The 15,670-nt window shown below is 50.7% G+C and overlaps 1 protein-coding gene across 1 annotated transcript in view; it reads left to right on the top strand.

The window, feature by feature from the left end:
* ASL (argininosuccinate lyase) overlaps window positions 1-14,598 on the top strand; it is a 193,822-nt gene extending 179,224 nt beyond the window's left edge. Inside the window, exon 17 of the mRNA XM_078679465.1 lies at window positions 14,394-14,598. Coding sequence (XP_078535591.1) covers window positions 14,394-14,538 — 145 coding nt within the window. The 3' untranslated portion in view covers window positions 14,539-14,598. The remainder of the gene's footprint in view (window positions 1-14,393) is intronic.
* The last annotated feature ends 1,072 nt before the right edge of the window (window positions 14,599-15,670 follow it).

Below are 15,670 nucleotides of genomic sequence, written 5' to 3'. Positions count from 1 at the left end.
ATCGTGTGTAGAAAATCATCTCTTCCCTCCCTACTTCTGGGACATTCTGAAGATTTGCCTGAGTAAATCCTACTTCTTCACATAAACGTTAAACCACATGTACATGTATATACACAAATGGGTGCTAAAATCAGTGCAGCTGTGATGACAGATAAAATATAAGTAATTAATATTGCAATCAATATTCAGGATGGTATTGTGAGTATTCTAATCAGTAGCACAGTGCTTTATAATGTGTGCTTTAGTAACCGTGGAAGTTAGTTCCATTCGGATTACACATAATAGGTTTTTGAAAACCTTGGATAGCTTCTCCTATATCAGTAATAAGGACTGAACCTTGAAAACCTTCATTTTAAAAAAAAATACATATTAGGTCCTTTAGACTATTGGGTCGTCTTTCCAGTATGCCTGATCATGGGGAGGCAGTGGCCTATGTTCCCCTAGTGGAGGCCTGTCTGCCATATTTAAAGATCCCTACCTATTTGGTGGATGCACTTTTTTAACTGTTAATGCCTACAGGTTGCCATGTTGAGCGGCCTACTCAGCATTCTCTTTCAATTTGCAACAACAACCTCCAAAGCTAGATTTGTTGCTGAAAAAAAAAGACAAATGTCCCTCATGCATGGGTAAAACATTGCATGGCGGCCTCTGGTAGGAAAAATACAGTGACTGTTGCTCTGCCATAAATGTGGTGAGGCAAACACCAATGCGACCTACTGGCACAGCAGCACATGGTTACGGGTTTCTGCCGTCAGAACCAGCTGAGACTTCGCTGATTGACACTCTGCAATTCCACCACCACTAAATTAGACGGGGAACTGTCAGTATGTAAGGGCAGGAGCACAGTTGATTTACTGCTGTGCTGCTGCTCTACCAAACTCGGAATGACCCCTCTAGTGGGTGGTACCACACCCGGTAAATACTGATGACAATGGGTACAGTGTTATTTTTTTTACTTTCTTAGTTCCGTACCTAAAAATTGGATAAAGAATGCAGAAATACCACATTTTCTCGTTCCTTAACGAGTAATTCTGAATATTCAGTTTTTATCGGTACAAATGTAAAGTTTTTCCTGCCAAAATGTATTAGTGAAAAGAAATGGCACATGGAAAATGTCATTCTTTTAATCCGGATTCTGATGGAAATTGGTTAAACCTTTTCTTCCAAATTGTTTGTACTGGCCAGTGAGAATGATAACCTTACTTTAATCAGAATTGTCGGAGTATGCTACTGTTAAAAAGTCATAACCTTCACTCTTCACTAGTGCTAGCACTTCTGGGGTATCCTTTGACAAGGCATGTGGTCCTGTAAGAACTCTGGGATATCAACTTCATGTCAGACATGATGGATTCTAGGTTTTCAAGGTTCTTCTGTTACCTCAGTTTTGGTATTCTTTCTTCCTGATGTTTGGATCAGCACATTTTCTTTCACAGACATTTTTTATCGTTCGGCAACTCATTTTTTTGCACGTGGTTTTAATTGGGTTTCTTGGTTGTGTTCAAAGATTATTGTATATTTTACACTTGTACTTCTCCTATTGGTAGTAAGTGATTTCTTTGAAGGGTTATATTTTGTCTTTTATTGTCTTTCTGACTTAACCCTGTAAATAGACACACCTAGGGCCGTATTATGGAAAGTGCCCTGGCGGCGCAAAAGGTATGTGCGCCCACTTTGCGCACCCCAGTTCACGTTGGCATTACAGAAAGGACCGTAGACGCTTGTGTGGCCATTTCTGCTTTCTGTAAAACAGGTACCGCTGGCACACATATAGCACCAGCGCTGTCACCGGAAGGTTCTTCCTTATTTGCATGGTGGCGTGGACCCATGCAAATAAGGGAATACCTTTCGCCTCTGCACCCACACCGTATTATAGAGCCGGCGCCATATTATAGAGGCAAAGAAGCTGTCAGGAGATGCACTGACAGTGCACCGCCTGCAAGTGGATCTCTCTCCCCTCTTAAAAGTGCAGGCGGGTTGCAGTCTGCACAGTGTAATACGGAGTGGCTGCTTTAAAACCGCTCTGTTTTTCACTTGAATGAGCTGCCCCAGGCAAGCACGACTTCATGGCTGCCCTGGGGGCAGTGCATTCAATGTAGGTTCGAGCCCAGCACCAAACAGTTTTCTTTTTTTATTTTCAAAAAGAAAATCCAAAGTGGGAATTTCTTTTTGAAAATAAAAAAAATACTGTTGCTTTACCAGGAGGAGCCTAATGACTCCCACCTGGACAACTCAGATCTTCCAGAGGATACTGCAGGTGGCCCAGACGGTGCCCCTTTTGTTCCTTCTGGGAGAGTGCAGAATAGACCAAGGAGGTTTAGATCCTCCTCAAGAGAATCCAATGCATCAGGACATTCAATAAGGACCTCCATATCTAGTAAGAGGGAAAACTCTTTGGATAGGGAATACAAACTTCTTAACTTGAGAAAGCTAGTCCTAAGCTCAGGCAAAAGCAGGTTGCCCTTGACAAAGAGTCCCTAGAAGTCCAGAGAGCTAGGAAGAAATTGGGACTAGAGTCCCATGGTGGCAGCAACAAGGTACCTAGAGTTAGAGAAACTTCTTTTGACCATAGGAACCTGAACAAGATAGTCCCTCCCTACCATGTTGGGGATGACTTCCACAAATGGATAACTGCTTTGGAAAGGGTCTGTAAAGTTCACAGGGTCCCCCAAGGGCAGTGGGTAGCTATCTTGTGGCTCTCCTTTGCTGACAAAGGTATAGATAAGCTCCTCCCTGTTAGAGAAGAGGATGCTGATAATTACTCAGTGTTGAAGAGTGCTCTCATTGATGGGTTTGGCTTAACCACTGAATAATACAGGATTACGTTCAGAGACACCCAGAAAGCACAGACCCAGGACTGGGTAGATTTTGTAGATAGTGCCATTAAGGCTCTGGAAGGCTGGCTACATGGCAGCAAAATGCATGGCTACCAAGGATTGTACCATTTGATTATGAGGAGGGAGCAGATCCTTAATAATTGTCAGAACCAGCTTTTGCACCAGTACCTGCTAGAGTCAGATCTCACTTCTCCCCAAGAATCGGTAAAGAAGGCAGATAAATGGGTCAGAACCAGAGGTAACAGAAGAACCATGGTGGTGGTGACCAGAAGAAATATACTTCCAAATCCCAAGAGAACAGTGGGGTTAAGTCTAAAGAGAATTCCTCTGAAGGTCCCCAAAAGTCTTCCTTTGGGGGTGGGTCCCAAACTCCTTCTTCCCCTGGAAAGAAACCTTATTGCTTTGTAAAAAGTAAGGCCACAAGAAATATGATTCTGATTGCCCCAAGGCCAGCAATAAGAATATTACTACTACCACAACAGTCCCCTTGTGCCCCAAGTAGGAACCCCCAGGTAGTAGTAGCACACCCAGATGTTTAGCTGAGTTCTCATGGGGTATTGAGATGAATACTGGCCTAGCCAGATCCCCCACACAGGCCACCTTAGTCTGTGATGGTAGCATGGGGATTGCCACTTTTATTGTAATTCCCAATACCTTGGGCAAGTACAGACAGCAGCCTCTGATTAATGGTCAGAAAGCTGTAGCCAATAGGGACACAGGAGCTAGTGTCACCATGGTGACAGGAAAACTGGTGTCCCCCCTTCAGCTTTCACCTAGATACAATCAATCAATCAATCAATCAAAGTACTAGTAGAGCGCGCTACTTACCCGTGAGGGTCCCAAGGCGCATATGGGAGGGGGGACAGGAGTGCTGCTACAGCTCGATAAACCAGGTCTTGAGGAGTCTTCTCAAGGTGAGTAGGTCTTGGGTCTGCCATATGTGGGTAGGGAGGGTGTTCCAGGTCTTGCCGACAAGGTAGGAGAAGGATCTGCTGGCGGAGCGGAGCTGACGGAAGGGGATGTGGAAGCTGAGTCTGCTGTTCAGGTAGGCTGGTCCGGTGTTGTGGAGTACTTTGTGTGCATGGGTGAGGAGTTTGAAGGTGATCCTCTTGTCGAGGTGGAGCCAGTGTAGGTTTCTCAGGTGGGGGGTGATGTGGCTGCGGCGTGGCATGTTGACGGTCAGTCGGGCGGAGGTGCAGACTAGAGTGCGTTGCCGTAGTCCAGTCTGCTGCTGACGAGGGCCTGTGTCACCGTTCTTCTTGTTTCGGTTGTGATCCACTTGTAGATCTTGCGGAGCATGCAGAGGGTGTTGTAGCAGGAGGAGGAGACAGCGTTGATCAGCTGAGACATGGAGAGGGAGGAGTCGAGGATGAATCCTAGATTGCGTGCGTTATCGGTGGGTGTTGGTGCTGTTCCCGGTGTGGTCGGCGACCAGGAGTCGTCCCAGGCTGAGGGGGTGGATCCGAGGATGAGGACCTCCATCTTGTCCGAGTTCAGCTTCAGACAGCTGCTCCTCACCCAGTCGGTGACGGTCTTCATTCCTTCGCGGAGGTTGGTTTTGGCAGTGTGTGGGTCCTTGGTGAGGGAGAGGATGAGCTGGGTGTCGTCAGCGTAGGAGATGATGTTGAGGTCGTGATGGCGGGCCACTAGTGCGAGGGGGGCCACGTAGACGTTGAACAGCGTCGGACTGAGGGATGAGCCCTGAGGCACACCGCAGATGATGTTGGTGGCTTTGGCTCGGAAGGGTGGGAGGCGGACGCTCTGGGTTCTGCCGGTGAGGAAGGATGTGGTCCAGTCAAGGGCCTTCTCTTGGATTCCGGCTTCTAGGAGGCGTGTCTTTAGATTGCGATGGCAGACCGTGTTGAAGGCGGCTGACAGGTCCAGGAGGATGAGGGCTGATGTTTCGCCAGGTGACCAACACTGAAGGTGTTAGAACAGATCATCCCATGGCCATAGTCAATCTCAGCTGGAGAGGGGTCACTGGTCCTAAAAGAGTTGAAGTGTCCTCAAACTTGCCTGAGGATTGCCTCTTGTTCAATGACTTGGAAACTTCAGCCTGGGCTGATGTAGAACTGAAGGCCCATCTAGAAATGTTAGGCCTCCCTGAGAAAGTTGGTTTGACCCTTAGGGCCCCAGTCCACCCACAGGGAAATTCATGAGCAGTGGAGCCTGAAGAATGGCCCACTCTGCTCCACCAGAGAGCAAAGGGGAGGAAGAAAAGTATTTCCCCCCCCAGACTTTAGGTGAGGGCCAGCCTTCTCGGGTAACTGATCCTACCCCTATGAAGAAACTGCCTCAGGCGAGGTTAGGCCTGACCTGGCAGAGCCACTGAGGGTAGGGGAGCCTTCCAAAGAGGTACCCAGTCTGTAGCAGGTGTCCTGCCCCTCTCTACCAGGCCTCCGTCAGCCTAGGACTGCAGAGGTCAGGGATGTCAGTGGACCCCCCCGGAGCGCATTGCCAACAGGAATCCCCTCATCCACAGATGGTGGACCCCCAGCCTTGTAATACTAGCCAGGTGGATAATCCTTAGCAATTTGAGGGATCCCTCCTACCCTTAGCTAATGACATCCCCCATATGGACTCTGTTGGGGAAAGTAAAACCTGGGACAAGGCAGTCCCAAACCTAGACTGGCCCTCCATTGTTCCAACCAGACAGGATCAACCAAAAGATATAAGCAGCCAGAGGTTGATCCCTAGGGATAGGCACAAGTCAGTCATGGAGAGAAAGCCCTCAATTGTGACTAGTGCTCTGAGGAAGCTGAGACCAACCCTGGTAGGGCCTCACTTCCCTAATCAGACACTCCACCAGCCTCTCTCTTGGCTTAAACAGATGGCAGGAGACACCCCAAACATTTGAGAGGATCCAAGACCCTACAGGGGAGGAACTTCTCATTGTTCCATTGGATAGGGAGTATCCATGCTAGTGCAGGCCCTTCCTTATATGACCACTTAGGAAATGAAGACTCAAATGGGGAAGGTTAGTCTTATCTCCTTTCGTTTGGGAGGGTTATGTTGGAAGGTAGGTTCCTTCTGCATGGTTATCCACACTTTTGCCTGGTGATAAGCTGTTTTTGACTAGTCTGACTGGGATCCTGCTAATCAGAACCCCAGTTATCTGCTTTCTCCCTTAAATTGTTAGATTCAGTACTTAGATACCTCCCAGATTGGATATTGGGGAACCCTTATCAGTCCCTAGCATATACTAGGGTACTAATGTACCCACGGCATAGGTACCCCAGAGGCTGAAGCATTCATTATGAAACCCATGAGAGACATAGATAGCAGCACTAGTATCAAACTCGTGTTTCAGATATTTTTCGATCAATTTTAACACCAGCTGAACACGAAAACATGAAGCTATTACCAAAACCTATCTTCTGATACTTTAGGACATACACACATCCAGTCGGGAATTTACAAAGTCTCTTACTAAATTTGGAATACAATTTATATTTAGAATAAGAATTCCCACTACTCCTGTCCTAGTGCTACTAGACAGCAAGACACTCCCTCTGCCCCCACTCTACCCAACCCTAAACCGAGATGTCCTACGGAGTACAACGCTAAAAATCATACCCAGCAATTGTAAGTAGCCAAACTGACTACATAAACATTTCTCATTTGCTACGCATTTAGCTGCGACAAAATCCACCAAAAAAGTAAATTCTGTTGTAACCTACAGTATCACAAAAGTTAATACCATGTGAAAAATACTTCAAAGAGAATGTTCGATCTAAATGTGTCAATATAAAGCAATGTAGAATTAAATATGATGAAAGGGGGCGTGGCCAAGATGGCGACCTGAACGGTAGCAGGTCTCTGAGGCTCCCTGCTCCGGATCCCCACTCTCGGGCTTAACGGCGCTTATCCCCTCGGGAAAACGAGCACTTGGCCAGCGGGAGTGCAGGGCGAGCAGGGACCAGCCTGCAAGCAGCTTTCGAACCCCGAGTCCCAGCGAAGAACAACGATAATCCCGGGCGGCTGCGATCACAACATGGCGACCGCCTGAGGCTGGGGCAGAGCGGCGAGTGGACGGGGCCCGGGCACCGAGAGCAGCCTGTCCCCTGTGGGCGAGGGAGCCGGATTCTCTCACTTGGCAACTCCCGGCCCCTTTCCAGCAGTGAGGACCCGAATAGCCAACTGGCGCCACAGATCGGTGCCCCCGGAGTGTGCCGCGATCCTTCCCGGGCCATCGCCAAAATTGAGGCCCCTGCGCGGGGCCTACTGCCTGGATGGAGGGGCGAACTCCTACTGCCGTATGAACAACACAAAGAACCTAGGAGGTCTATAAGCCAATTATTCTGGCCCAACTGGCATGTATTACACTATGTCAGTGGGTGCTACAGTCACCATTAAGCAAATTCTAAGGAGCAAGAAAGAAGAGAAACACATGTGCAGTGAACTCGGACCACAAAGCATAAAGCTTATTCAAAAACTGGTCGACAAAATCCAGATCATCTCATAGTGGATAACCATCAAACAGACCAGGTGATCAGTCATATAATTTGGCCGTCCAAAATGTGCCCTGGCAGGTCCCTTGATCATCGAGACCCCATGCCACGCAGTAAGTTGTTGATACTGGTGAGGCCCATACATCGAACTGGTGGCGGACTTCCAGGCGGCGCCCATCCCGGGACGAGGGTCCTTTCCCCCCCGACAGTGGCAGATTGGGTGGTGCTTGAGGCCGGGCACGCCGTGCGAATTGCGCAAGCAGCAATAGCCATCCCTTGTTGGCGGCGAGGGGGCCTCGGCGGGGCCTGCAGTGCTTCCCCCTGCTACACTACACAGCGGACCAGCATATCCTCAGCATTCCTGAGCCACCTCCGGACCTTGGCACTCCTCCCTGAAGCCTACGCGAGTGGGCAGGCGACGGCGCATCGGACGCCCCCTGGCGCAGCGGGGACAGCGGACATAGCAGGCACGGCGGAACCTGGGGCGTCCTGCGCCATTGCGGGTGGCCCCATTGGTGCCGGGTCTACACCCTTTTCAGCAGGAGGTATCTGTCATACGTGCTGAGCCAGCCTCCCCACCCCCTTCCTGACACCGGACCATTCTGTGCGAGGGGGAGCGACAGCCCAAAGGTGGACGATGGCCAACACAGGGAGGAGGGGCGGGCGGACCCTCACAGACATGCTTACCAAGGGCCCCCCCAAAAGCGACGAGACCCCCACCCTCGCCCCCACACAAATCCCCTGCTGACCGTGGGGATGGAAAGGTCCCAATCACCAAATCCTTTTTGGAATTGCTCTTTCACTCCTTACGCGAGGATTTACAAGCTTTGAAGCAAGATTTGGCCGGCGAATACTGGGAGCTCCGCAGGGATGTGGACGGACTGGGCGAACGAGTCGAGGCCATTGAGGAAGCGGGGCACACACGGGACGCTGAGGTGGAACAACTTCAGCAGGAACTCATTCGCCTCCAGGACCAGCAGGTGGAGCTACAAGCGCATGCCGAGGACCTCGAAAACAGGTCTCGAAGAAACAACATTCGCGTCTGCGGGGTACCATTCAACGCAGAAGGGGAGGATGTGGTGTCCTTTCTGCAGGACATGTTCCGAGAGATTTTGGGTGAGGCCCGAGACTTTGCCATCCGTATAGACAGAGCGCAGAGGGTTGGCCTGGCCCGGCGTTCACCAGCACCACGCCCAGACATCCTGGCTTTCCTTCCGGATTTCCCCCTGAAGGAGAGGATCCTGCGGGAGGCACGCCTCAAGCAACCTCTCAAGTACCAAGGGCATTCGGTGGCGCTATACCAGGACCTCTCAGCAATTACTCTGCACAAACGGAAAACGTTCAAAGTGGTCATTGAGTTCCTGCGTGCTAAGGGGGTTCCCTACTCCTGGGGTCACCCCTTCCGGCTTATCTTTAAATGGAACAGGGCCCTTCATCAGATGCGCTCTTTGCGGGACACCTGCGCCCTACTGGACATCGAGCCTCCGGACGCCACCCCCCCCAGCGCCCGTCCCTGGGCGGCTGGCAGACAGTTATCCGCAGGCGCTCACCTAAGGGGCCTTTGAAACCGGACCCTGACACCATGGCCCGTGAACAGGCCTCTGCGGTGCAAGAGGTGTCCAAGGACACAGGATCGATGGACTGCCCATGAAGATAGAGGGGCGCCCATAGCTTTACAATTACGCAGGTCGGGGGTGAGGGGTGAGGGGCCGGACAGGTCGCCATTCCCACGTGCTCCCACACACAACTTCACCATAGGTCAGGACTGTGTACTGACTGGCCTGGGACTCTAATGACACGAAAGGGGTTTTGCATTGGGGTTAGGGAGATGGGGGGACAGGGTGGTTGGGGTGGCGGAGCTGGGGTTGGGATGGCTGAAAATTCTGGGTTGGGGTTTGGGAGGGTGGGAGGTGGGCAGGGGGGCTGGGAGGAAGGTTGGGGGTCGGGGGTTCTTTCCGGGGGGGGGGGTTGTTTTGGGGGAGGGCACCCCTCTGTCCACCTTTTTCTCTGTTTTCTTTTCCACACCCTACACAGGGCGCTTGAGTCCATGATTGAGAGAGGATGACTCACTCGCAACTTAAGATTCTTTCCCTTTATGTGCGAGGGCTAAACAACCCCATAAAACGTCGAGCTGTACTGTCCCTTTTAGAGCACTCCACAGCAGATCTCTGCCTCCTCCAGGAGACTCCCTTGCTAACTAAAGACCAACACCGACTTAAGTCCCGTGCCTTCCCCCATGCAACTATTCTCGTCTTCCTCCAAGAAAACGGCGGGGGTGGCGATACTGGTGTCCAGATCATTCCCGGGCAAGGTTCTCCACTGAGAGGCAGAGATAAAAGGCCGACTGCTGGTGTACCGGTTCCTACTTGCAGGCCACATGCGAGTGCTGGGCTCCGTATACGCACCCAACGAGGGGCAAGAAGACTTTCTCCAGAAAGCGTTAGCAGCTGCCACGGCCAACACTGAATGACATTTATTGCTGGGGGAGGACCTCAATCTAGTCTTCCATAACACGACAGATCGTTCCTGCCAAAGGTCGGGTCAGGTGGGGGCTCTTTCCAAGTCCGGACATGCGCACCTCCGGGATCTGGGCCTCATTGACCTGTGGAGACACTTACACCCACGCAGTACAGCGTACACATATTATTCGGGGGCCCATAAGACCTATGCCAGGCTCGATTACTGTCTCTGTTCCTCCACACTGGTGCCGCGAGCGCAAGCGGTGGACATCTTGCCAGCATCACTGTCTGACCATTCCCCGGTAGTGGCCACCTTTTCACTTTCAGCTGCACCGACACCGGTGTCTTCGGGAATCCCTCCTACATACTCCGTCGACGGTGGACCGGATTAAATCCGCCATCACACACTTCTTATCCCACAATGACAACACTGAGACTTCGCGGGCAACGCAGTGGGCCGCCCTTAAAGGCGCGTTGCGGGGTGAATTTATATCTATCGCCACAGCCAATAACAAGGAGCGAGCGCAGAAAAGGGCTGAGATTGCACAGAGGGTAGCTGAGCTTGAGCAAATGCACCAGCGTACCGGAGCCGCGCGGGCTTGGTGCCAACGGTGCGCAGAGAGGAAACTGTTGGCAGCCTTGGACAAAGACAAGGCGGAATATGCGGCCCTCCGCCTTCGACATGCCAATTACACCGGGGGGATAGATGCGGACGCCTGCTAGCGAACAAGCTGCGTGAGCAACGCCAGAGACACGGGGTGCAGGCCATACGTACCGCCCACGGCGACTTGGTCTCGGACGAGGGGGCAATAGCGGAGGCCTTCAGGGCGTTTTATGAGACCCTCTATGCAGGTGACTCCCTTGACGTGCAGGCAGGCCAGAGATACCTGAAGAGTGCACACCTTCCCTCCCTGAACTCAGCTCAGGCGGCATTCCTGGACAGAGACATCGGCCTGGAAGAGGTGGTGTCCGCGATCTCTCGCCTGAAACTTGGGAAATCCCCCGGCCCAGACGTGTATCCGGCGTTTTTTACAAAACATTTTGTCGCCAGGTGGCCCCCCAGTTGCGAGATCTTTTTAACTCTTTTGCCCAACCAGGCGTGATACCTGCAGAACTCTTAGAAGCCGTGATTACGGTCATACCGAAACCGGGAAGGGACGGAACCCGCTGTAGCTCGTATCGACCGATTTTGCTCTTGAACATTGATTTCAAACTGTACACGTGTATCCTGGCAGGACGGTTAGCACCTTACATGTTGCAGCTGGTGGAACTGGACCAGGCCGGCTTCATACCTCAACACCAAACCAGCGACAACACTAGGCGGGTCCTCCACCTCATTGAAGCGGGGTCACGTATGCGACCAGACTGCATGCTACTGGCAATAGATGCCGAAAAGTCCTTCAATAGGGTTCACTGGCCCTAACTTGAACAGGTCTTGCACCTCTTTGGACTGGGGGACGTTCTTTGAACCCGCATTCTGAACTGCTACAGGCTGCCTAATGCGATGGTACGCGTCAATGGGCATACGTCCTCTCGCTTCCCGATTGGCAGAGGGACTCGACAAGGGTGTCCCCTTTCCCCTATCTTATTCGCCTTATATATGGAGCCGTTAGCCCAAAGGATTCGGCAACATGCACTCATTAAGGGAATCAAATTTTGGGGGGACACATACAAGATTAGCCTATATGCAGATGACATTTTACTTTCCCTCACTGACCCCGTCCAGTCTATTCGAGCTCTTTTTATTGAAACGCACAGTTTCGCACTGGCGTCCGGGTTCAAAATTAACACCAAAAAGTTCACCACCCTCAATATCTCTCTGTCAGCCGAGACATTTGGCTGCGGTCCAAGAGGAACACTCTATACAGTGGTCCAACACCACGGTCCCGTACTTGGGTGTCCTTCTGGGCCCCACCATTCCAGCCACCATCGCAGCGAACTATACTACACTCCGCGCACAACTCCGCGGAGAGCTCCGGAGATGGAAGCGCCACTCCCTTTCCTGGCTGGGGAGGATAGCGGCCACCAAAATGACACTCCTGCCGCAGATATTATGCCTATTACAGACACTTCCCTTGCGTCCTCAGACAGGCTGGATCCAGCAGACACAGTCTGAATTGGCGCGTTTCATATGGCATGGCCCTCGTCCACGCTTTAAGCAGGCCATCGCAGTTCTCCCGCCCGAGCATGGTGGAGTGGGGGTTCCCGATCTACAACTCTATTTCTATGCGACACAGCTCCGATGCCTAGTGGAATGGCACCAACTGGAGTCTGGCAAAAACCAGGCTGTAGCGGGCATGCCATTACAAGGGATTCCCTTCCTTCCAAAGCATCACTGGCCGCCTAATTTATACGTGTCCCATATTACTGGCACAGTCATGGAGGTGTGGGACCGGGTCTCTACCAAACACGAGTTAACCTCCTTCCCCTCCCCCTTGACCCCCCTATTTGCCAATTCCGACTTCACCCCGGGTCTTGACCCTAAGGCGTTCGCGGCATGGCGGCACTCCCCGTGCAGGTCTCTAGGCGGCGGGATGCCTGGCTTTCACCTTGGGGATGCCCAGTACGGGTATCTCACAGGGAAAAACTAGGACGGGTTCCCAAGGCAAGCGCCGAGATGCCTACGGGTAATCGAGCGCTATATAAGAACGCTTAATAATAATAATAATAATATTTAACTTTTTAATCTGGACGGTATCCTTTCATTCCAACAAATGAGGGAGGACTATGGCATCCCAGAGGGGGATAGGCTACCCTATATGCAGGTTTATCAATGCGCGCTCCACCCACAGGTCAAGCCAGGAGCGCAATGTCATCTCACTCCGTACGCGAAGTGGCTAGTTACGCGCACGTCTGACAAGAAATTAATCTCTGACCTGTACCAACACCTCCTTGTCACAAACTTTTACACGTACAACGCTGGCAGATGTCGGTGGGAGCGGGAGATAGGGAGGGCTCTCACACCAAAAGAATGGCGTGGCATTTACTACAGAGCTCGACACTGCATATCATGCAGGCCTCACTGAAACCCTGACTAAAGTGGTCACATACTGGTACAATACATCTGAGCGCCTTCATCAATTCGACCCCCGCATTAGCGACCGCTGCTGGAGAGGGTGTGGGGATTTAGGCACACTAGACCATTTGCTGTGGAGTTGCGACCGACTGCAGGGGTACTGGAACACAATTCTGGATGTTTTAGACTCACACCTGGACACCCAACTCCCACGGTTCCCATCCTATGTCCTTCTGGGCTGCCCAATGCCTTGATGTATCCCTTGAAATCACGGAGGGGCCGCCTCATTGCTAGAGCATTAGGGGCAGCCACACAAAACATCTTAGCACACTGGAGAACCCCGCAGGCCCCCCCACATACAGCTGGCTGCATAGGTTGTGGATGGTGCTCGGCATGGAGAAACTGTCGCTTGTGCTGGCTGGTAGAAGGGAGGAATTCCCGGACCTATGGCGGCCTTTTCTGACACTGCTCACTGGGGAGTTCCGTGAACTGAGTTGCCCAAGACACCTATGCCTTCTGCGTTTGGCGGACACCCTAATCCCAGACATGAGGGACTCCGCACGCAGTAGACCACACTCTGCTGAATCTTCCATCTTCTCCTTTTTCCTCCTTGGGGGGTCTTCCTTTTGATTTGTGGACAGAGGGGGGAGGGTAGGGCGGGCCCTGTTGATTTGTTTTGGGGTGTTGTATGAGACCTGTACTGCTGACTAACTCCTAGCACGTACTGAGCAAGACTTTCTTTATTGAACCGGAGTTTGTATTGCGAAGCCTGAAGAAAAGATTGAGGTCTTGTTGTCTTGTTTTCTCCAATTTCAATAAAGAGATTTAAACCATAAATATGATGAAAGCAATGTGCTTCACTCAATGCTGTACACCTCAAGAACCCTTCACCTTAATATGTCTACAACCCCACGTATGATATATGTATATCTCGTCTGCTCTACATACGAAATACATTGCATAATACTTAACATGTATTGAACGTTTCTAAGGGGATTTCTTATATCTACCTATAAACGTTCTAGTCTATCTAAACCAATCAATTAATCAATCAATCAATCATAGCATTTGTATAGCGCGCTACTCACCCGGAGGGGTCTCAAGGCGCTTGGGGGAGGGGTCCGCTACTGCTCGAACAGCCAGGTCTTGAGTTGTTTCCTGAAGGCGAGATGGTCCTGTGTCAGCCGGAGGTGGATGGGGAGGGAGTCCCATGTCTTGGCTGCCAGGTAGGAGAAGGATCTTCCTCCGGCGGTGGCTCTTCGGATGCGTGGTACGGCGGCGAGGGCGAGGCATGTAGAACGTAGCTGGTGGGTGGGCGTGTAGAAGGTCAGGCGGTCGTTGAGGTACTTGGGGCCCAGGTCGTGGAGAGACTTGTGTGCGTGGGTAAGGATTCCAAGAATGTAAGAAGACAATAGTGTTCATGCATTTCTAAAAATCATATTATTGCAAGATGTTTACTTTAGCTTACAGCACATTTTCCTTTCCTTCTTCCCCATGCTCTGCTCTCCTTTTTCTCGCTTCTATTATGTACTGCGGCAGAAAAATCTTAAATAGAAGCTTTGACCTAAAAACATAAAATGACTATGCATACAAAAGAATTGGCGTTAATGTGTCGCGTTTTGTTTCATCACAGTCCGCTGTTTGAGAGTGACGTGTCTCAGGTGTGGAACTACACAAACAGTGTGGAGCAGTACACCGCTGCAGGCGGAACCGCAAAAAGCAGTGTCAATTTGCAGATTGAGCAGCTGAGAGCTTGGATGAAGAAAAGCAAGGATTAATGTGCCTTTGAATGGACCACTCATGCCTACATGTAGTAAATAAATATTATCATGCTCACACGTGTACTCTATTCTCATGCATTTCTATTCTTCTTTTTCAGTCGTCATTACTCAAAACTCATTGCAGGAGGTCCCGGTAACTCTGCCCCCCGAGTTACCGATACCTGAGGCACCAATTACCAGTCACCAAAGATCTCAATCTCTTGACATACGTTTTCTGAGGAAACCTTTGTTTGCGGTATGCAACAAGCATGACTTATCCATCTTGATGGTTTCAAAGTTTGTAAACAGATAGAGTCTATCAGTTTAGAGCATATTTATTTCTGTGTTTAAAGCCTTGTACCTCCCAGAAAGCATATTTGTAGGGGTGGGGATAAAGGTGTGTTGTATTATACTTGCATTTATATTGCTCTTCATAGCTTTCCCAAGACACTGAAACACTTTGCAGTGGATAGAAAGGTAGTCCGAAGGGAATGCTAGTAGTGTGGCCTATGTGAGAAGTGTTTTAGTGTTGTCTGTGATGATCAAATTAGGTGTCCCTACCTTGTGATATCATATGTTGCAGCACTTGAGAGCATAGTGAAGCAAAGAGGACCAGTGGTAGACCCATGAAGCTTAATGATATTGTTGTGGCTGGTTGGAAGGGAATGGCCTGTGTGTGTGGACTATGTGGGAAGTGTTTTGATGTTCTGATTGATGTGTAGCCGCTTACTCTTGTGTTTCCTGAATCCTATCCCTGAGATCATGTAACCGCTCGTTTTTATCAGGTTGGGCGAAGGAGTGTGAGAGATAGCTGTGCATGTGATTATGCTTACCATTCCTGTGAGAGAGTTTGAGTTCTGGTTATTTGGCGGGTATGGTCAACAGGCTGGACCCCGTTCACTACAGAGGACATGCTCAAGACCATGAGGAGCATTCACTCCGGAGCCCTGAAGGACCCATGCTCTTACCACATCTTCCACAGAGCAGCCATCACCGTCGCCCCCCAGTTCTGCCGCGCCATCAACTGCACCATCAAATCCACCACCTCCCCCGACGACTGGAAACACGTCAAAAGGTGGTGTGATGTGACATCATAATGTGGGTGAAGTATGATTGGCCATACAGCGTTTGGGTAGGGGAGATACAGAAA

The sequence above is a fragment of the Lissotriton helveticus genome, chromosome 3_1, assembly GCF_964261635.1.
Source record: "Lissotriton helveticus chromosome 3_1, aLisHel1.1, whole genome shotgun sequence".
In the NCBI taxonomy this organism is placed as follows: Eukaryota; Metazoa; Chordata; class Amphibia; order Caudata; family Salamandridae; genus Lissotriton; species Lissotriton helveticus.
The sequence above is the reverse complement of the archived record's forward strand: the minus strand, read 5'-3'. Positions and strand labels throughout refer to the sequence as shown.